At 50.0% G+C, this 21,611-nt stretch overlaps 1 protein-coding gene across 3 annotated transcripts; it reads right to left on the bottom strand.

The window, feature by feature from the left end:
- Window positions 1–387: 387 nt before the first annotated feature.
- SDHA (succinate dehydrogenase complex flavoprotein subunit A) lies at window positions 388–21,603 on the bottom strand. Of its 3 annotated transcripts, none has more exons than XM_033436676.2 (15): window positions 21,437–21,603; window positions 16,108–16,194; window positions 14,958–15,119; window positions 12,922–13,065; window positions 12,534–12,698; window positions 11,771–11,919; window positions 11,007–11,131; window positions 9,301–9,469; window positions 8,309–8,504; window positions 7,497–7,668; window positions 5,578–5,696; window positions 4,170–4,281; window positions 3,878–4,008; window positions 1,967–2,080; window positions 388–705 (listed from the first exon to the last, which is right to left on the bottom strand). In XM_033436676.2, exons 1-15 carry the CDS (start codon window positions 21,515–21,517, stop codon window positions 619–621), a joined length of 2,013 nt encoding a protein of 670 aa, XP_033292567.1. In that variant the 5' UTR covers window positions 21,518–21,603; the 3' UTR covers window positions 388–618. The 3 variants fall into 3 exon arrangements, with proteins under 3 accessions (XP_033292567.1, XP_004274571.1, XP_049563045.1); XM_004274523.4 differs by having other exon boundaries at window positions 16,108–16,197; window positions 21,437–21,602; XM_049707088.1 differs by lacking the exons at window positions 16,108–16,194; window positions 21,437–21,603 and having other exon boundaries at window positions 14,552–15,101.
- Between the last annotated feature and the right edge of the window lie 8 nt (window positions 21,604–21,611).

Genomic DNA, 21,611 nt, shown 5'->3' on the forward strand with positions numbered 1-21,611 from the left:
TCGGACTGGATTCTACAGAAGCCGACCCTGAGACAAGAACTTGGAAGGTGGCCCCAAGCAGCATCTGCATGGAGGTGGAAAAGGAAGAAACCCATTTGCACCCACATCAGTTTCATTTAGTATTCGGTCATTTAAATACTTCAGGACACACGTTCACATGTGAAACCATTTGCTTCCTAAGAACTCGGAGGGACCGTCTGTTTTCATTTGCTCTCAGGCACCAAAATGCATTTTCACTTAAACATACACTGCAGCAAAATTTCTGGATTCTGATGCAACACAATAAAAAGATAGTCACGTTTTATGTTTCAGGTCAACAAATATGCCTCAGGTCAAACAGTAAGATTTTAAAGGAACTTGGAAATCAACGCAAGTTTGTAACTTACGTTTCATCTAAGAATTGTGCCCAGTTTTATTATCTCTCAAGAATGAAGCAGGGACAAAGGCAAGCTGAACACTTCCTGGCTGTTGATTACTGGCGAGCTGCCGGCCTCTGGTAGGAATCTCTGTCAAGCGGCATCCTCAGTCACTCGAGGACAGTTTAAGAAGGCAGTTACAATGTGAACACGTGCATGAGCTATTATACATAATTACAAGAGCTGGTAAACTCCGGTCTCCTCAGTAGGAGCGGATGGCTGGGGGGACAGTGGCGCAGTCAGCCTCGTTCAAAGTTCTGTCGATTACGGGTCTGTATTCCAGGGAGACCTAAGAAGAGTCGGTGATGAGTTAGCCCACAAAAACGTACAAACAACCCTCTTGTATACTTTTGGAAAATTAACCATAAAAGCAGATTTGCAGACAAACAGGAACTTAAAAACAAAGGTATTCACGGGAACATTTTTCAATAACAAACTCGGGACTGCTGTGTAAATCCATGTATGGAATACAGCAATTAAAATAACACTGTACCAAATTCTCAACGCTTTAAACTAAAACTTAAACTGAAAATGCTCAAAAAGTGGGTGAAACCCTGTATGTACTATTATCCTTTATCCGTAAATTATGTTTGTATTTGCAGTTTTTCCTACTTCTAAGTGAACAATTTTATATACATACGAAACTTGAAAGAAATATTTCAAAATGATAATAAAAGATCTCTCTGACTGGTGAGCTTATAAAGGTTAATTTTCTTCATTCTTCTTGTACTTTCTAAAATGAGCATGTATTTCTTTTACGATCATAAAAAAACCCAAACACTACAAAAGTAGGCTTGTATTAAGAGGATCGTCTGAATACAGTCAGAAAAGAGCCTACATGAGGAACTATGAAAATTGCTGTCTGCCTGTATTAAACAATCGCACTAGGCACTCTAGAAGTATGAGGACACAGCATAACTTCTGTAAACCCAGATAGACAATTAAGACTATCCCTTAGGGAGCTCTGAAAAGCTTACACTTTACATCTTAATTATTTCTGAGTCTTAATGCCGAGCAGAAAGGCCAAATGGGTGAGTTATGCTTTGCTGGGGTAAGACCGACGGGAGCCCCACTGCTCTCTCAGCTGGTGGTTTCCAGGACCCTGCCGGCCCCCTGCCCCTCCCAACTTGTTCCCTGCCCGGGGAAGTTAAGAGCTGAACAGCATCCCCTGGGCTTCCCCGAGGCTGCGTCCAGGTGGTCCAGTCAAAGGGAAGGGAGGGGAGGGGTGCCTTCCCGCCCCACCCCCATCCCTGCCCATAGCTCTCTGGGGGCTCAGAACCTCCATCTGCCCCCCTACAGCAGGCCTGTGGCGCTGGCCCACCCCTGCCCAGCACCAGCGCAGTGGGGGCGGCCCTTATGGACCACCCGCCCACGCGGGGTTCTGTTTCCAGGCAGAAGCATGACTGTGTCTTTTCAGTGGTGTCTCAAATCTGTCCACAGTCCGTTTAAACCCATGCTGCTTCTCCCGGTTCACCAAACGCTGACCGGCATAACTTGAGGGACGGCCCACGCGCCATGGCGTACGTGAGCAGAACCCGTTCCCCGCGTACCTTCCCAGTCCTGATGTCCACGTAGGAGAGCGTGTGCTTCCTCCAGTGCCCCTCAAACGGCCTCTTGTGCTGCCCCTGGATGGGCTTGGAGTAATCGTACTCGTCAACCCGCTCCTGAGGCCACAGAAAGTACGTTTATTTCAGACAGTGCCGTCAACAAACATTCTACACGGCAAAACCAGAAAACATGGCAAAACACGGCAAACTCCTTAAAAAGATACACGAGACTAGTCTGACATTAATTCCCCAGATCCCACTCAACAAGGAGGTCTCCATCGGCAAAGCAGACCTCGTGCAGAGCCAGGACCTTCCCAGTCCAAGCATGTCTCTACAATCCCCACCGAAACCACACGTGCAGATCTGACCCGGAAGAGCACATGGCAAGAACATGCGCCACCGACCACCACACGCAGAGGAAGGCCACAAGACTCGGGATCCCTCGGCCAGTGGCCAGTCCTCTAGACGCACCCGTGGGCCCTCACTGATGACCTGTCAGTCCTCTGGACGTAGAGATAAGCCCTGCACTCTGCGCTGGCCCAGCCTAGGGCCCCCTCCCCTTTATTCATCCCATCTGCACCCCAGCAGTCTGACAAGGTCAGGGCCCCGTGCAGCACAGCTGGGCAGCAGGCTGCAGCACAGTGGGACCCAGAGCTCCACTTCTGCATTTTCTCTCTACAGCTAGCAGACGGGCGTTGGAATTAAATTGATCTTTTATGCACTTAAAAATATATCAAATCCTTTTCCTGTCTTTTTGCTCTGTACTCTTGCAGAGTTCGACTTTTTCTTTCAGCCTTTTTTATTTAAATGTTCTAATTTTAGCAATTATATTAAATTTTTCAGAAATTTTTAAAGAGAGGCTGAATGCTGCTAAGGAATATCTTGCACGTGGTTAACAGATAAGACACACAAAAGCCTCTTCAAATAAAACCCAAAACGTCCAACTACTTAGCAGCTTCTGCTGAGCGAGGCCAGGCTCTTGCCTGGGGCAATGGGGCAGGGCGCACACTCCCTCACTCCCGCACCCGCACCAGTGCCTCCGGGAGGGGAGGGACGAGCCGCCCAGGGTGAGCGGGCTCTGCCTGCACATGTGCAGTGACGTCTCAGCCGCAGGAACCAACCACGGGCTCTGGGAGAGGCTTCTCCCAGACCTGTACCTTTAGATGCCCTTTCTCCATGCTTGGTGCACAGGACGAGTGTGCTCACCAACCTCCTCCTCTAACCAAGTACTCAGCAACTGGAATCCAGCTCCAATCAGTGTCTCGTGGTGGATCGAAATCCAGTTCTTCTTGCCCAGCCTCTAGCTGAGCCACCCAAACACTGTCCCGGACCAAAGCCTCTGTGTCCACCACGGGAAAGCAGCTCAGCTCCTGCTAATGTGCTCCATCCTTAACTTGACCGCCCCCAAACAACCGCTTCCGTGAAAATCTTAACTACCACATGCCGAGTACTCTTCTCTGAAGAATCTGATAAGTGAGCTCTGCATAAAAACCAGTTCATTAAAACAACGGTGATCCAAGATGAGGCTCTATAATCCTTTCCCAACCCAGAGGTGGGTCTGAAACAATGAGTTACTCGTCACTTCAAGTCAGCAGGTGAGCACTTCCAGGCAACAGAACCCGCTGCACGCTAACCTTCGCCCTAAAGAGGCTGAGAGATGCAGCACCGGATACTGATCCAAAGCCAGAACAAGGTCAAACTAGTACTGAACTCGGTGAGAACAAAGGTACGAAGGTTATCAGAAGAGAAAAAGCATTCTTCTCAACTGACTTGCGGGAAGTGCAGAGAAAGTGCAGAGAAGTGAATGCAGAGAGTGCAGGGTCAGGGCTGAGCAACGCAGCGGGGAGGACAGCGGTGCAGGCGGTGGTGGCAGTGGTGGGCGGGGGGCGGGGGGGGTTGGACATGAAGGTGCACCTTGAAATCCTCCCTGGCATGAGCGCCGCGAGACTCCTTCCGGGCCTCTGCTCCATAAATGGTCTGCAGGGCACAAAGCATCAGGTTCTGCAGCTCCAGGGTCTCCACCAGGTCAGTGTTCCAGACCATTCCTGGGCACACAAGGCAGCCGTCAAAGACAACAGGATGCAGCCAGTGTCCACTGGCAAGGACGAGTTACGTCAGCGCTAAACGGGTCGGGCTGCGCCCAGAAGCAGCCCGCCCTGCAGACATCCAGCAACAACCGTACGCAGGGGCCCGAGGAACCACTCACCCCTGTCAAACGTCTTCAGATGCTTTAGATCGCCATAGAGCTTGCTGATCTTCTCACAGCCTTCCTGTAACACGCTTCCCACACGGAACACTGCCGCATGACTTTGCATCGACTGTAATACAAAATATTTGTAAGCTTTTAATCCATGTGGAAAAGCCACACCAAGAACTGTTAAACCTTTAGGTTCTTTTTCTTATGCATTTCATTTTTTGTAAAATATTTATGTAAATAGAAAAACTAGGAAATTCAGACTGTGACTTTATTACTCTGAATTTTAAAATGAAGTTTGTTTGTGAGAACTTAAAAGACCTACTCTTTAAGCAACTTCCAAATGTACAGTACAGTAACATTAACTATAGTCACTATGCTGTACGTTAGATCCCCCGGGCTTATTTTCATCTGGAGACTTGTACCTTTAGATGCCCTTTCTCCATGCTTCTGTTCCTTCACTCCTGCCCCCTGCCTTACCATCCCATGAGGCCTCCCCGAAGCCCAGTCTCGTTTGAAGATAGAACCACAGAACCAGTCTTAGGAGAATGGCCATATTCACCTTTTCCCTTTTGGTGGTGTCTGTGTGGATGACCCAATGGAACCCTTTCAGGATGCAACTAAAGCAAGGGGCTTCTTTCCAGAAAATGCGCCCACACAGAAATTCTTGCAAATAATTTCAAGTGGATAAAGGTCTCATTCATGGACCAAGAATCCCGGTATTAAAGAATTTGATTGATTCCTAGCTGTTTTATTTACTTATTTATTTATCTAGAGTAGTCAACTGGTATTTTTAATTGACCTAAACCTGTGTTACCTCACGCAGTAGCCACTAACCATGTGTACCTACCTACATTTAAACTGAAATTGAATAAAATTAACTTAGACCGGCCTCATTTCCCACGCTCCACTATCACGTCAGAAATACAGACCGTTCCAGCGGACGTGCTGACGCAGGTGAGCACGGCTTCCGCACGCCACCCACACTCCCCTCCTGACCTCATTCAGGGGCATCAACGGGCCCAGTTTAAAGACATTTCCCAGAGTTGCCGTAAGTAGGTGTGATGATGGGATTATTCCTCAGCAACGAGACGTGCTGGGCTTGGGAAGCTCCCAGCTGGGAACCGAGCTTCTCGGACCTTCCACTGTCCCTCCTCCTTCAGGCTGGGACAGAAGACCAGGGCCAGAGACGGTCTGAGCAGGGAAGCTGCAGCAAACGCCTAGCACGTTTGACAGAAGGCTGAGTCCTGATGCTGCAGAGTTGCTGTGTCTGCCCTGGGCGGCCCTCTCCAGCCTTCAGTGTGGAAAGCACACCCTTTTATCTTACTCGGGCCTGAGCTCGCCTCCGTGACTCAGCGACCCCAGTGCAGGGCTACCAACACAGCTGGCCCGCTCATCCAGAGCGTGTCCAGGCTCCTACCTTCTGCATGTTCAGCCGTAGTTCCGATGTTCTTATGCTTCCGTTGGCAAATCTCAATTTGTCAAGATTCATGACAGATTCTTCCCCAGCATTTGGTTTAATCAAGGGAACTTTATCTCCTTTAAAAAAGACAAAAAAAAACACAAAAAAACCCACCAAATGTGTATTATACCTTTGCAGGGAGTTTGGAAAATGCATGCATAACCTGAGTTAATATTCCACCTGGACCACTCTATCCCTGAGGAAGCATCTATTGACCTGGGGCCAAAGAGTAAACAAAAAGACAAAATTTCTGGCAAAAAGTTGGTGTCCAATAAGTAATCTTTGAATGAACAAAACAGAAACCCTCTCTTAAGGTCAAAAATTAGATTTATGCAAACAAACCTTGCACTGCTACTCTGTGAAGGAAAAAAACTTCATCCTCCATAGCTATTCTCATTCTGCCCAGCCCCGTTCTGGTTCTCAGACCTGGTTGTGGGGGGGGGGGGGGCGGGGGGGGGGGCGGGCGGCACCTGGCTGGAGGTATTTAACAGCCTCCTGCTGACCCTGGCCCTGCACCCCCTTACATAAACCTCAAGATCTTCTGTTCTTGCCTTTCTAAAAAGATAAACGCTTTGAGGGTTTTTAAGCTGCCCTGGGATGACATGTTTTTAAATGTATTTTCTGTAGAAGGTAACGCACGCAGGTGTGAAATACAGAAGACAAAGCCCTGCAGCCACTCTCTCTCCGAGGCGAGACCTGCCCAAGCTCTTCTAGGCAGGCAATTTTGCTAGCTTTTGTTTTTAATGCTTTAAAAAACGATCATTCCGTAAAATGGAGTTTTATCCTTAGGTGCACTGTTCTACAAATTTGAACACACACGTAGACTCCTGTAATTATCACGATCAGACTATAGAATTTAAGCATTTTAACGTTTAATATAGTCCCACTTTGGGGAAAGTAGTGGGGCAAACACTTTTCCTCTCCTTTTGTCTTTAGAAACTAAAGCATAACGAAGGTGTGATACCACTTTTAGTGCAGTTTGCTGGTTTTGACAAGCAGAGCTGCGTCAGCCCCACCACAAATGGACCCAGACCCTGGTGACCACCCACCGTCTCCTGCCCCAGCTTCCCTTCTCCAGATGCCACACACAAAAAATTGCACATATGTGGTCTCTTGCGTCTGGATCACACAGCCTAAGACCCACCCGTGCTGTGCACGTGTGGGCAGTCTGTTCCTTTTTAATGCTGAGTTCCCAAGGTTTTAAACGCGTGCATTGATCCTTCAGAGAGAAAAGTATTCTCAAAACACTTCCTTTTTCTCGCTGTCAAAGAAAGGGAACCTCAGATTTTCTGTTTTGCTCTGAGAGATTGCTCCCGGGCTCTGGCGACAGCAAGAGGAGCACTAGAACTGTTGTGAGACCAGCACATGCAGCTTTTCCTCGGCAAATGACTTTAAGTCACCACAAAAGAAAATCACTGATGGAAATCCATTCTCTCACTGAGGGGAGAGAGCTGTGACCCATCTTCTATTTTGTTTGCATTAACTCCTCCCTTTCTCCCTTAACAGATTTAGTTATAGTTTGTTTTTAGTATTTTATTAATTTTCTCTAAGTACCAAAAAATTATATATTCATTTATACCTACCATTTAAAACATTTCCTTGGAGATAAGTCATACCAGACAAGTAGTATGTGATAAACCCCTATTAAATAATGCTCTCCCAACAGTGATTTTTCTGAGAACATGATGACTGCAAAAAAACCTGACTGAAGTTACTCTTCTAACTGCCCCACCTACCCTGAGTCTAGCCTCAGGTCTCTCAGCATAAAAATCTCTGACTTTCTGTTTCCTCGCTTCCAGGGAGGGAAACCGGACGCCCGCTAGTGACCGCGATGCAAAGCGCCCTGAAACAGCCAGACCGCCGGAAGGAGCACGCACCAGGCTTGCAGGACTCCGCGATGCTCAGCGCGCATGCCCGGCCGAAGACGACCAGGTCCAGGAGCGAGTTCGCCCCCAGCCTGTTGGCGCCGTGCACCGACGCGCAGGCAGCCTCCCCACACGCGTACAGGCCGGGCACGACCTGGTCCTGGCCGCCCACGTGCTTCAGAACCTGGCGAAGAAGACTGAGATTACGGGGTGCGGTCTGCTCAGCCCCCCTCCCCTACAGTGGGGGGTCGGAAGGAGAAACGGTAAAAACTGGGCCTGCACCACCGACAGGGACCCCCACAGACACCGTGCAGCCTCCTTCCCTGGCCCCCATGCCGAAGTCAAAGGACCCCAGGGCCACTCCACACACCCGGCAGCGCCTCACCCACCTCCCGACGTGCCCCTGCGCGCCCGCTCCGACGGTGGGCTCACAGCAGCGGAGCATGGCGGGCGGAGGGCCTTCAACGGGGAGGCGGGGGACTGGAGTCGTAAGTCAGCCTCTTACAACAGTCCCACCCAGCTTACAACAGTCCTGAGGACTGAAACCAGGTGACTAAAAAGCTCTTTGTGAGCAGCAAACCATCCAAAGGTGTTAACTGTAAAGAACACTTTGTAACACACAACCATGCAGGAAAAACTGCAAATGACCTCACGTCTGTGACTGCGTACCAAGAAGGGATGAATCAGTTATCAGCGGTTACTTGAGGTGTGAACGCAGACACCGCAGCCAAGCCAGGGCCCCTGTCCTGCCCACAGACTGCCCAGGGCTTCTGAGGGAGGCCCCGCGCGAGGGGCCTGCTGTGGCACGGGCTCGGCACCGTTACCTGCCCCTTGTAGTTGGTGGGGATGCCGCCCATGTTATAATGCACGGTGGGAAGCACAGGGATCGGCTCCTTGGTGACGTCCACACCCGCGAAGATCATGGCTGTCTCCGAGATGCCAGGCAGGCGCATAGCCAGCTGTTCCGGGGGGAGGTGGTGCAGCTGCAGGTACACGTGATCCTTCTCAGGGCCACAGCCTCTGGTGAAAGAGGACATCACGCCGTAAGGTCGAGAACAGCAATCCAGAAACCGTGAGGTCACAAAATCCTGGCAGCACACGAGGTTCCACATGCTTTGATGCTGGAGAAAATGCTCCCTCCATTAAGGCCACCTTTTCATGGCGTCTCTTCTCAGCACCCACCATGTGCCAGGGTAGACACCAGGTGCTGGCATGCAGCCATGAACACGACGGAAGCCCTGCCCTCACCGGGCTCCCACCTGAGGGTCGGGAGGTGCCGATTTGCCACACTCTCCCTGGTGGCTGCATTACAGGGCCAAAGAACCACCTGACGTCTCCTTTCTTGTGTGCGAACGTGACGCCTCACCCGCAGATACTTAACCAGCGTCACCACAGCGGCACGAAGTCCGGCACTGAGGCCTCACGCTGCTTCACTGAGGAACAAACAACCCACCCACCTTGAGGGCCCCAAGCACCCGGGAGTTCAAGCAGCATACCAGCTGAAGCTCACGCACTGCACTCAGGACAGGGGTGTGTCTTCTCCCCCATACTGTCCGCTTCTGTCACACACTCACTCACACACACAAACCATCTGAGATGGACTTACAGCTAACTGGCTAAACTTCTCAAATGTAGAGATCCTAAACTGACAGACAACAGTCAGAGGTAACTGCACATAGGCCTCCGGGGTGGGCGGGGTGCCGACACTCACACAGAAGCCCCCCAGCCCGTGCTGAAATGCAGACACAAACCACAGCCACCAGAGGGGTGGGGCGTGCAGACACGCTCAGACCCCTCTGGGTACACGCACACAGACCTTCCTTCACGGATCTCCAGGGTCATGGAGCGGGATACGACGTCCCTGGATGCCAGGTCCTTTGCGACAGGAGCATAGCGCTCCATGAACCTCTCGCCTTGACTGTTGATAAGGATGCCTCCCTCTCCACGGCACCCTTCCGTGATGAGACAGCCAGCACCGTATATGCCTGCAAACAACGAACTGATTAAACAAGTATAACCTAAGGACCGCTGGGCCTACATCTCAAATGCAGATGTTTTTCCCAAGATACTTTGGGAGGAGACAGAAAGGGTGTGCAAAGAGCACCACACTCACGAGCGTAAGAGAGGAAAAGTTAGGGCACAGCGCAATGCCGCGGTATGAAAAAACGCAATGACCAAGCTGCAGAGAAGAAAGGTCGGCTGTGTGGACGACGCGGCTCTGCTCAATACTCCGATTACAACTGTGCTTTAAACTCTCAACATGACAAAGTTTATGTTAAATATCTCGGTTTTAATTGTTACTAACACCTTATCAGGTTTTAATTGCTGAATGTCCTTCTGCACCATGAAATCGTGTTGGCTCCTGTAGGTCCAGAAATCAGCTTGGAAATGTGGCGTATGAAGTAACCGAACAACAATACGGCAATGATCACTACACCTGATACTTGGGTTGCACCCGCTGTGTACAACCCTAAGTCTCACCACAACCTGTGGGACGGTCCCCCTCTGCCGAGACAAGCCCACCAATGCGATGCCGGGAGACGCAGAGCCCCAATCCAAATGTGGCAACGGGGAGCGGGGAGCTGCGCCCCGATCTCAACCGTCCCTCTGCGTAAGGAGCACAAGGACGCCCGGCACTGGGTGTTGCACGCCCAGCGTAGTTTGAAGGTTATCACTTTTATTAGTGCACCAAAGGGTTACCTTGCCTTTAAAACAAGGTGCAAATTCCTGTATCTCATCTTCCAGTTTTCCTAGTTTCAGTGGCCATGTCTTCTGGTGGTTTATTTCTCATACGTTGAAAAGGAAGCAAAAGAAATGGAGCTCTAACTACAGAGGGAATTCCGAAGTCTCAGACATTGTACTGGTTAAAAACAGCAATAAGACTACCACCTACTACTTCTTTTTACTACTCATCCCTGCCAGGGTCAGAAGGAACACACGGACGGAGCAAAGAGAAAAAACAGGCCCTGTTCTTTCGTACAGTGGCAGCTCCTCAGCTGACAGATCAGTAAACAACCCAGAAACAAAGTTCAGGATGGGATTCACCAACTCCCTCCCAGGCCCCCTCCCACGTTCGTGCACTCATCACCCTCACTTGTGGACATCTCAGGGCCCCGCCTGCCGTGCTCTGTCACTGTGGCAGCCTGCCATCTGTCTGTGCCACTTCTCCACTCAAATGCATTCCCTCTGGCTCTACTGACTGAGGCCCTACCATGTGCTGGGCGCCGCGAAGACAGCGGTAAATGAGACAGACCTGCCCCCGCCTCCCAGGGGGAGCTGACACCCTAGTCGAGGAGAGGGACACCAAACAGTCACGGCCTCGCGTCTGGCTAAGTGCGACGAGACAAGGTGCGGAAGTAAGACGCTGGCCTCCACTGCCTTGGGGGACGCAGGGAAGAATCTCCTCGGGGAAGTCACGAGTTAGGATGTGAGATACGAGAAAGCAAGTGCACGTAACTGCAGAGGAGCCTTCCCACAGGTACCGAGCAACTGAAAGGCACAAAAAGCCTGATGCCATCCTACCTGTGGGGTGGAACTGAACAAACTCCAGGTCCTGGCAGGGAAGGCCTGCCCTGGTGATCATGGCAGTGCCGTCCCCGGTGCTGGTGTGGGCGGATGTGCAGCTGAAGTAGGTGCGCCCGTAGCCTCTGGAAAACAGACAGGCCGGCAGAGAGGTGACTGCACAAGCGTCCCAGCAGGACCTCCTTTCTAATGGACTGGAGTGGACCAAGCACCCAGGCAGCACCTCTGTGGGTGCATGTGCACACGCTGCCCTGGGCAACTGGGACGGTAGCCTGGGGGGCAGAGAAGGCGCTCTCGCTTGTACCGCAGGGCGCTTCTGTGCTAAGTAACTGATTTCCCTGATAAAAATGTATAAGATAATAAAACCTAAAAACATTTATGGATGCACTTCTTAAAACGGTTAAAATAACAGACTGACAGTATATAAGATGGAATTTACTTATTTTCCTCATGTGAACAAACAACACTCTTCTACCCCAGAATCAGCATAAACACAGCATCCCTCAAAGCAAAGGAGACGCTACTCCAGACAGCATCAGACTCTCCAGGCCTGTCTCCTCAAGGGTCCTCCCAGCTATGAACTGCTGACACTTTCCTGCCACCGTGAGGCAGGTGTCGTCCCTCAGGCCCACAAAGCCACCCCTTGCCGGGTGAAGTCACAGCCTGCGCCTCAGCCATTACTCCGGGACACCCCTACTCTCATCAGAATAAATAAATTCAGCTCGCCTGCAGAGAAGTTGAACACGACTAAACCAGGCTCTTACCCAGTAGCTACAACAGTGTTCTTTGCTCTGATGCGGTGGATGGACCCGTCTTCTATGCACAGAGCAATAACGCCTCGACACTCCCCGTTCTCCATCAGGAGATCCAAGGCAAAGTACTCCACAAAATAGCTGGTATCATATCGCAGAGACTGAAAAAGAAAGAAAAACAACCAAAAAAGGGGGTCCCGCATTTGCAATTGCACTGTTAAAGCTAACAGATTAGAGACCTTGATCTGGAGTGGGCACAGGGATCAGGCGGACCCTAGCGGAACACTGGCTTGGAAAAGGAGCCACAGACTTCAACCCATGGATGGCAGTGCTGATGCATCATGTGACAACTCAGCTGTACAAACAATGCACCTCAGAAGAGGATGCCGCACGTGGGACACATCTCTCAGCTCTACACACCCCGAGAGGCGCCAGAGAGGCAACACTAGCCTCCCCTCAGAGCTGCTGCGAGAGCTGCGCCCGTGGACCATGGGGTCCCGACTTAGACCAGGGTGTACTGCACGACGTCTGCTGCCGTCTGGCCACTTAGTCCAAGTAAAGCAAAACGCTCAGCACATTTGTAATAACTGTCAATTTAATTTTTTAGAACAGATACTTGCAAATGAACAACTATCAAGTTACTCTGCTGCTCAAAAAGCGATCCCTGGGCGGACAGGCTGACACGCTGACCTGTCCCCGGGGTGGCCTGCTTCCCATGTCACCACACGCCTGGCCTGGCCACGTCCCACCACCCTGTGCACCCAGGGCACCTCACCCTTCCATACAAAGTGTGCAGCAGCGAGTGGCCAGTGCGGTCGGCCACGCAGCAGCACCGATGGGCCTGCCCGCCTTTCCCGAACTTGAGGCTCTGTCCACCAAAGGCACGCTGGTAGATCTTCCCATCTTCAGTTCTGCTAAACGGCATGCCGTAATTCTCCAGCTGAGAAACAGAAAAACACCGAGCGCCTTAACGGGATCCAGACGCTCACGGCTAACTCACGCTAGAACACAACACAAATCTGCAAGCCCCGAACGAACACATTCTACGGAGAGCCCAGCAGCAGAAGACAGGAGCGTTCCCGTTAGAGCAGCTCGCTGCAACCTGCCGGCTGAGCACTCCCACCACAACCCCCCCTGCATCGGACAGCCGGCAAGGACGTTACCTCCACCACGGAGGCCGGGGCCTGCTCCGTCATGTAGTGGATGGCATCCTGGTCCCCCAGCCAGTCGGAGCCCTTCACGGTGTCGTAGAAGTGCCACCTCCAGTTGTCCTCCTCCATGTTCCCCAGGGCGGCGTTGATCCCCCCCTGAAACGCCAGCAGCCCCGTGAGCTACAGCAGGCTCACCTCCCCACTGCCTCCTGCCCGGAGCCAGATTCGGAAAAAGCCAGCTACTCGCGCGAGAGGGCCAGTGAGGGATCTCACCGTCCGGCAGACTCCGAAGCGCATCTCCTCCCCCTGCAACCTAGAGGCAGGGCCCAGTTACGGCATCCCCCAGCCTCAGGCGCCTCACCCATGAGAGGGACACGGAGCCCAACCCCTTGGGGCGTCATGTGGAGGGTCGGCCGAGGTTCCTCAGATGAGGCTTCTTCCTTACCAAGCCCGGCATGTAAAAGGGATTCAAATCTAATAGCTTCATGACAAACGTTCCCAATGGTACTGGAGTGCAGGCGCTAAAGGCAGAAGCGCTTCCTGCCGAGGGCTCAGAGCCCCAGCCCCCACCCCGCCCCGAGCCTGCCCCTCAGTCACAGAAATCGCAGTGCACCCGCCCACCCCCCCCAAATTAAAACTGCACATCTCTTCAGATAATCTTTCTCACAAGGCACGCTAACCTCCCTTTCTCCCAGTTGTTGCTCAGTCGTAACTTTTGAGTCAGCACTCTCATTGGAATTTCTTCAGCTGTGGCTGCTGTGCGTCAGTTTCCCATGTTATGCTTGGCTACCACTAAACGGGTCACTACCACAGAGCAAGGAACGCTGGACAGACACGCACCACGAGTCACCATGTTCCTTCCTCCCTCCTCCATCCCCTCCAATCGTAAACCCAAACACAATCCTGATAAAAAATGTTAAGTACCAGGGCAGCAGAATGTAGAAAGCTGGTTTAAAATAATGCAGAAACGAAACTGCCTTCCAAAGGGGTTATATAAATTTATATCCTCACCAGCAATGTAAAAAAATGTGTTTCCCCATAGCCTTGCCAACAGAGTTTTGTCAAACTTGGAGTTTTGCTAATCTAGTAAGTAAAAAATAATATCTCAATAAATAAATAAATAATACAAAAACATGTGTCCCAGTGCATGCAAAAATGCTGTTATCCTTCCCCCAATTAAACCTTCTTTTCTCGAGAACCAGCATTCAAGTTAAGCTACCCTTTTCTCATTCTTTTTATTGCATTACTATTGCACTACCTGAAAAACTATTTTTTGCAATACCGTTCAAAATTACCTGCTTAGATCTATTCTTGCTTTTAGACAATGAATTATCCAAGGGTATTTATTACTTATTCTTCAGTTTAAAAAGCACAGCTTTCGAACAAAGTATCTAGGCAGTTTAGTGCGTAAAGAATGTGGCTGGACCCTGACTATAGCTATTCCAGATGTAACGGTGATGGGAGCTCTTGTTGCTTCGTAGAAAGTCAGCACATCCTCTGTTGTCTCAATGGGGAAATGCGTTCAAATACCAGAAAAGATGGTCAAATGTGATTGTAGAATACTACCTGCATACCAGCTGGGCACTCCCTATAGTGTGCCTAGAGTGAATAAACAAAATAATAAAGTCACATAATTTCCCACCTTACTTTTTCTTCTTCCCTAAATTCAGAGCATTAAAGGCCACTGTTTTCTGTGCTGCAGCTTCACACCATCATCAGAGCTCGTCACCACCACTCGAGGTCTGCCCTGAGGTTCCTCCAGCAGGTACAGAGTGAGCCCACAACAAACTTGTTCACATTGGGTAAGGGCAGTGAAGGAGCTCACACCATGGTGGAGGTGGGCATGACTGGAGCAGAAATAGGAGTGACAACAAGGCTCTGGGCAGTGGGGCGGGGGCAGGGTGGGCAGAGACCTCCTGGCGAGGGAGCGCCAAGAACAGAGGGAGCCCAGTGGAGGGCGGCCCGCGGCGGGAGGCTGCTGTGGTGGAGCGCCGGGCTGTGCAGTGCCTCGCGAGCACCAAAAGGACGGAGAGAGCCCTTTCTCATACCTGGGCTGCGACGGTGTGTGACCTGGTGGGAAAGAGCTTTGTGACGCAGGCTGTGTTAAACCCTGCTTCAGAAAGGCCAAATGCAGCTCGCAGGCCCGCCCCTCCGGCGCCGACCACCACTGCATCGAATTCATGATCCACTACTGGGTACTGCGTAGAAATCTGGAAAAGAAAACGCCCCCTGTCAATCACTGGTTCAACTAGACCAGACACTGAGGCTGTGGTTACGGTGAAAGAGAGTCATTGCCACGCCCAGAGGGCCTCCATCCTGTGCTGAGACTGCACACCAGGTACAATGCAGTAGTCACAGCAGACGTGGTGGGCTCACCCTCGAACTGAAAGGGGACGGCAAACAGCTCTCATCAATAGCAGAGCACCAATCCCATGGAGCTAGGGCACCCACCATTTGTTGAAAGGCCGAAAACTAAGTAGGGGACCAGAGATGCAGAGGAAAGCAACATCACAAATCAAAATACCAGTTCTAACTACGGTTTTTCTTTGCAATTATCCTTTTTACTTATCTTCTCTTTTTACATTTATACCCACATACATGTACAAATCTAAGCTTACAGTGTAGTAAAGATCATGATTTGAAGCTTCTCATGAAAACACTGCAATGTTGTTTCATTTAGATAAGGACAGTCCATTCACCTGAGCGACCATCCAGGAACCAAGGACACAAGTCTACTCCAGGTCCATGTTGTATTTACGACTGAGAAAGCGCCAACAAGCATTCAGTAACTATTGTGAGCTTATGAGACAGAAACTTAGAAGCAAATTTCAGTTTCTTCAACAGACCGCAGAAGGGCCTCGTAAACACAAAAGAGCCCAAGTTGCTACACAGTCCTCAGCTGAGGAGGGTGTCTGTCACCATCCGTTCCAGTAAATACGGTTCATCTGACATTTGTATTTCATTATTTTTTTACTTAAAGTTTAATCTGGCTTACAGATATGTAAGAGCTACAAACAAAAAAATGTTAATATCTATGCTTGTATTTGTACTATAATTAAGTATTATTACACTAAAAATAATGAGCATGAATGAAAAATTTTTAAGTAAAACCTGTGTTACTCAAATACATTAAAACCTGGTATAGAACCCTACTCCATTAAGTCAAAAAAATCACTTATGACAAAGTCATGAACTTACTGCGTCTGAAACTTTAGCGGACGACCTCTTACTGCTATCAACGGTGGAGTGAAAACTGCGGGCTCCTGTGTGCGATGCTGCTGGCCGCTGCTGAAACACAGATGGAAAACTAAGTGTCTTCACGGAACAGGGGACTTGTAATTAAAACTTCCCTTCTAAGTCGACAACCTTCTTATGTACCCAGGTGCTCCCTTTTTTAAAAAAAATAATTAATTTATTTTTGGCGGTGTTGCTGCACGCGGGCTTTCTCTAGTTGCGGCGAGCGGGGGCTACTCTTCGTTGCGGTGCGTGGCCTTCTCACTGTGGTGGCTTCTCTTGTTGCGGAGCATGGGCTCTAAGCGTGCAGGCTTCAGCAGTTGTGACATGTGGGCTTCAGCAGTTGTGGCTCGCGGGCTCTAAGGTGCAGGCTCAGCAGTTGTGGTGCACAGGCTTAGCTGTTCCACAGCACGTGGGCTCTTCCCCGACCAGGGCTCAAACCCGTGTCCCCTGCATTGGCAGGCGGATTCTCAACCACTGCACCACCAGGGAAGCCCGCTGGTGCTCCCTCTCACCCAGAAGCCTTACCTGGAACCCTCCACTTAACCCTGAAGGTTAAGGCAAGGGCTAAGAACCCAGGGCAGGCCCAGGAGGCGAGGAGTTGGCACTCCAGCGAAGGCCCTTCTAGGTGAAGTTTGTTTCCAGACAGGACACTGACTCGGGAAATGACAAAAGGCACACTTTCACATTAATGTCTTAATTTATGGTACTTCGTGGAGAATGGGGAAGGCATCTGTGCTGCCTGAGTGGCAGTTTTGCCAAGAATGAAGTACCTTCCCGGGATCCATCCCAGCCCTCTGCATGCTGGAGCTCCCCTGTGAGGTTCTGCGGGTCACTGGAGGAGGCGCCAGGCAGCGCGTTGGGAGGGGGTGCTCCAGAGCAGGCTGTCACTGGGTGTGGTGACATCCCTTCCCTGAAGACGAGAAGATTCGGCCCCAGAGATGCTCCTGGTCCTGCCTCACCACTCTCCACCCCTGCGCTAGGCTCAGCCACGCCCCTTTACCTGGCATACTCCACGCGCCGTTCCCTCTGCTAGGACACCTGTCCCTGGGCAACCTCTACAACTACAAGTCTCAGCTCAAATGTCCCATCCTATAACCATTTACCCAAGAAAATGGTATTAATGAAATCACAGCCCAGCATGAGAGGCAACCTTCTCCATAGGCTAGCAATGGTCAGCAATTTAGGGAATAAGTTTTTCCATTCTGCTGACTGCATTTTACTAGACCACTGATAAAACAGTCTTAGAAATATCCTTGAAGAACAGTTTTGGGAAATAAGTACATTCAACGATGACAAAAGGGATGCCTTCAAGTATTCTGCAATTGGAAGAGATGTTTCAATTCTGTGGGGAAAGAAATTATGCTATGGGACAAACAAGTGGGGATAACAGGGAGGAGAATTACCAAATACAAAATGAACTCCAACTGAGCTGTTTGAAACTGGACAGACTTCCCTGTAAGTGAGGGACTCAGGCCGGAGCTGGACGACCTGACCGACTACTTGCGAGCAGCGCCAGAGATGGCTCCCTCTAACTCTGAGACTGAGTGGTAGCTGACACAAACACTGAGTTGACTTTAATAGCTCCGATTCAAAAGTAGTTTCCTGGGTTTTTAAGTAGATCTGAACTGATAAGAGTCATACTCTTGAATTCTCCATTTGCAATGTTAAGTACGTTTGTTTTTATGGACAAGACCACTCTTTCAGATATGAACTAAAAAAACAAATATTTTTCAGCTGTATAATTTTTAAATGGTAAAATCATATTTTAACAAAAAACTAAGTCCCTGAAAGAATTCTAATACAAATGTTCTTGAAAATTTCATAAAGAATAATATAAATACAGCTAATAGCACCAATAAGAACAGTACATTTTGATGCCAAATTAAAATTAAAACAGAAACCGTGAGATTCCCTGTTTATTTCTTCTTTCTAGGATGTTCACACACACACACACCCCCCACAAGCACACGGTTAGCTTAAAAAGCAGTAGCTACCGTAAAGAAATCTTTAACAAATATCATATTATCTCTCTGTGGAAAACAGTAACATTATTTTTTGTATCTAAATCCAATTTGGGGAGTGATATCAGAATCTGGAGCCCAATTTTAATCCCATTTCTGTCTTTAGATAAAACTTGTATTATGTCACTTCTTAATCTAACGTTTTTTGAAGAGAAATTATCAAACCTTTCCCAAGAGGGTAACGAAAAAGAATGCAGAAATCTACCTAAGGCAGAATTAAAAGAACACAGAGCTCTTAATAGCATAAAAGTACAGGTGACTGAATTAGGAGGAAAAGGAGAGAAAAAGTGAGAAGGGTAGAGATACTGATGCCCTCCATCCAGCAAAGTGGTGCTGGGGGCTGTCCTCGTCTAACAGAATACACCTGCGAATCATGAACAAGAAACCAATTTGTAAGCACAAGCTACACAATTACAAAAGCAGACCATAAAGGATCTGAAGTGGTTGCATAATTATATTGGGAGAACTGAGGATGTGGGTAGGAGGATGGTTTAAGTGAACTAAATCCTCATTTACCAGCAAAAGTCAATGTCTAAACTGGACAAAAATGCACCTGCATTATCAGCTAGAGAAATGGAGGTAAACACCAGGGGCCAATACCAAAAACAGTTCAAAATTGTTTCCACTGGGGAAAAGGTCTGGGGAAGGAGGTGGTCTTATACCTTTTCACTTATAAGGGCTTCTGTACTGACATTTTATTTTCCAACTATGTGTAATTATTTTCACTAAAAATGTAAAGGTTTTTAAAACAGGGATGTTTCAAATACCATTCACATGATTACCGAGGGCAGGCTGTGTGAGCTGTGGGCCTGGCACGGAGGCCAGCTCTCCCAGGTTACCTCACAGAATCCTCATTCATCCCACAGAGAAACCGAGTCTCTTCAGGACGCAGCAGCTCTGGACTGGGTCTGCCCGGCTGGCTCCAAATCCTGTACTGTCGCCACCATCTAGGGACCCCTGGGGAAAATCTCTGGGACTCCAAACTAAGATGAATATCCAGGCTGTATGCCCAAACTGAGCCACAACTTTTCAAGTGAACCAGGAAGAACATGACACGGAATGCAGAACTGAAAACCAGTGGCATTATAATTATCCCAAGAAACAGAACGTTACTACAGTGGCCTAAATAATGTAAATCTAGATACACCATTAAGACATACTCAGAATGATACATTCAAAGAGAAGAAGCTGACTTATTCTAGGACAATATCTTGTTGAAAATTGAGAAATCTCATCTGAAGGGAGAAGGTAAGCAACTGAAGTTCTTGGCTTTACCTTTCCTTTCGATTTAACTGTCAATACTCTGGAACAGTCTGTAAAGTCTGTCAGTGCACTGGGACAACGGGAAAGGAAACAAAGGCAAAATAGCTTTGATAATTTTGTAACTTTAAAGCAGCTGTAAATATGACTTGGAAACACCACAGAATTGAACAAAATGAGATAAAGAAAAATTTTGTGGACTTTATTCAAATTATCCTCATCAAGGAGGCTTTATGAACATTCCTCGGCTGGAGATCATGAATTCCTTTCTTTTTTTGTTCTGCTAATTTGATGCTTTTGTTCTTGCCAATCTGAAACTCCAATACACAGCTTGTGGACAGATTAATTTCCATAGACGGAAATAATTTCCAAAGCTATCTACATCAGAATAAAGAACCTTTAGAAACCCAAGACCATCTTCGGCAGACCTAACCTGTGGTTCAACTTTGCTAGCTCTACCTTGCCATCATGTTCACAACCACCTGAAAATGGGGCCGTGGTGAAGATTCAAGGAGACAGTGGAGCGCAGTGCTGGCAGCCAAGAGCGGGTTCAACCGAGATCACTTCCAATCAAGCCAATAGGAAAGGAGAGGTTTATGCTCCAACTTGTGGTGCGCTGCAACTTTACTCTTACTTTCAGCTAAAAGCTCACAGGTGAATTCCTTCCAGCCCAGCTTGTGTAAAGGACAGCAATATTTTCATAAAATGGCAAAGGGCGAGGGGTAGGTGAAGGGTGTCTGCAGGATGGAATAAGGAACTCCTGGTTCCAGTCTGGTCTGAAGACAGACGTGTCAGCTCTTCCCCAGTCACCACCACATACCAAATCTGTCATCTCACCTAACGATAAGGGCCCACTCAGAAGTTTGCTCAAACTTTGTTGACTAAAACTACCGCACTGACCATGGACTTCATTTCCTGCTTGTGAACCCCCTGCTACAACTGTGTCTTAGAGCCCAAGATTTGGGGGCTGCGGGAACCTCTGCTCAGTAAGAACCAGCAACACATGAAAGCATTTAAAATGCTTTCTAGTGTTGGTAGGTTGTCCGACTAAACCACCTCACATTTAACATTAACTTTTAATTCCTGTATTTTAAAAAGAAGAAAACTGTGGGTATAATTACAGGCATAAATCAAGTCAACATTGTTGAAAGCCTTGGCTCCCACTGGGACCTTTACTTTGTAATTAAATTACTAACTAGTAGGCTCGAGGAGTTCATGTAAAAGAACCAAATAACTAAACCCTCCAAATTCAGTGCTTCCAATAAAACCCCCCAGGGCTCCCCTGGTGGCGCAGTGCTTGAGAGTCCGCCTGCCGATGCAGAGGACGCGGGTTCGTGCCCCGGTCCGGGAGGATCCCACATGCCGCGGAGCGGCTGGGCCCGTGAGCCATGGCCGCTGAGCCTGCGCGTCCGGAGCCTGTGCTCCGCAAGGGGAGAGGCCACAACAGTGAGAGGCCCGCGTGCCAAAAAAAAAAAACCCCAAATCGACTCTGAAGGCCTCACCGTCAGGAGTGCAGGGGCCACGGTCCAGCAGCCAGGCCTCGGGAAAGCACATCCCGGACCGACCCCAGTGGGGCTAGCGGGACTCCGCAGCCCAGGAAGACACCCGCCCCGCGTCCGCCCCAGTGGCTTTGCGGTCAGTGCTCAGGGGTCACCGCACAACACCCAGAAGCAAGGCCGAGCCTAGTGCCGGGGCTCCGCTCGGATCCCACCCGCCCGGGTCCACCGCGATCAGGCCGCCCCGGGCCCGTCCCACCGTGTGACCTTGGGCGGCCGTGTCCTGGAGCGCGCGCCCGGGGCTGAGCGGGCTGCCTCGGCCGTCGCCCCGGGCTCCTGACCGGGCCCTGGGAGGGGACGGGTCCCGGGCGGCCCGCAGCGTCGTGACCTTCACCGCGCCGCAACCCGCTCGGCTGGAACAGAGTCCGGCGGGCCCTCCCCAGCCCGCCCCACCTCGGGGTCGGGGGCGCGGGACCCAGCGTCCGCCCTGCCCCACCCGCAGCGCCAACTCACCGCCCAGGTCAGCGCTAGGCGCCGGGCGCGAAGCAGCCGCGACACAACCCCGATCCCTGACACAACCCCGATTCCAGACATGTCTGCCCTCCGCCACGGTCCCGCCAGTCCCCGCGCAGACCGCGCCTGCGCACGTCGCCGCGCTCGGGGCCGACGGTGGTGGGGCAGGACGCCG

This window comes from Orcinus orca, chromosome 3, assembly GCF_937001465.1.
Source record: "Orcinus orca chromosome 3, mOrcOrc1.1, whole genome shotgun sequence".
Classification (NCBI taxonomy): Eukaryota; Metazoa; Chordata; class Mammalia; order Artiodactyla; family Delphinidae; genus Orcinus; species Orcinus orca.

Excerpts from the sequence above, each read along its gene's own strand:
- SDHA (XM_004274523.4), bottom strand. The coding sequence starts at position 21,517 with ATGTCTGGAATCGGGGTTGTGTCAGGGATCGGGGTTGTGTCGCGGCTG. Across the intron at positions 11,132-11,770 it reads AACACTGTTGTAGCTACTGG|AGGCTACGGGCGCACCTACT; the intron begins GTAAGAGCCTGG and ends TCTGTTTTCCAG. Across the intron at positions 2,081-3,877 it reads ATGCCAGGGAGGATTTCAAG|GAGCGGGTTGACGAGTACGA; the intron begins GTGCACCTTCAT and ends CTGTGGCCTCAG.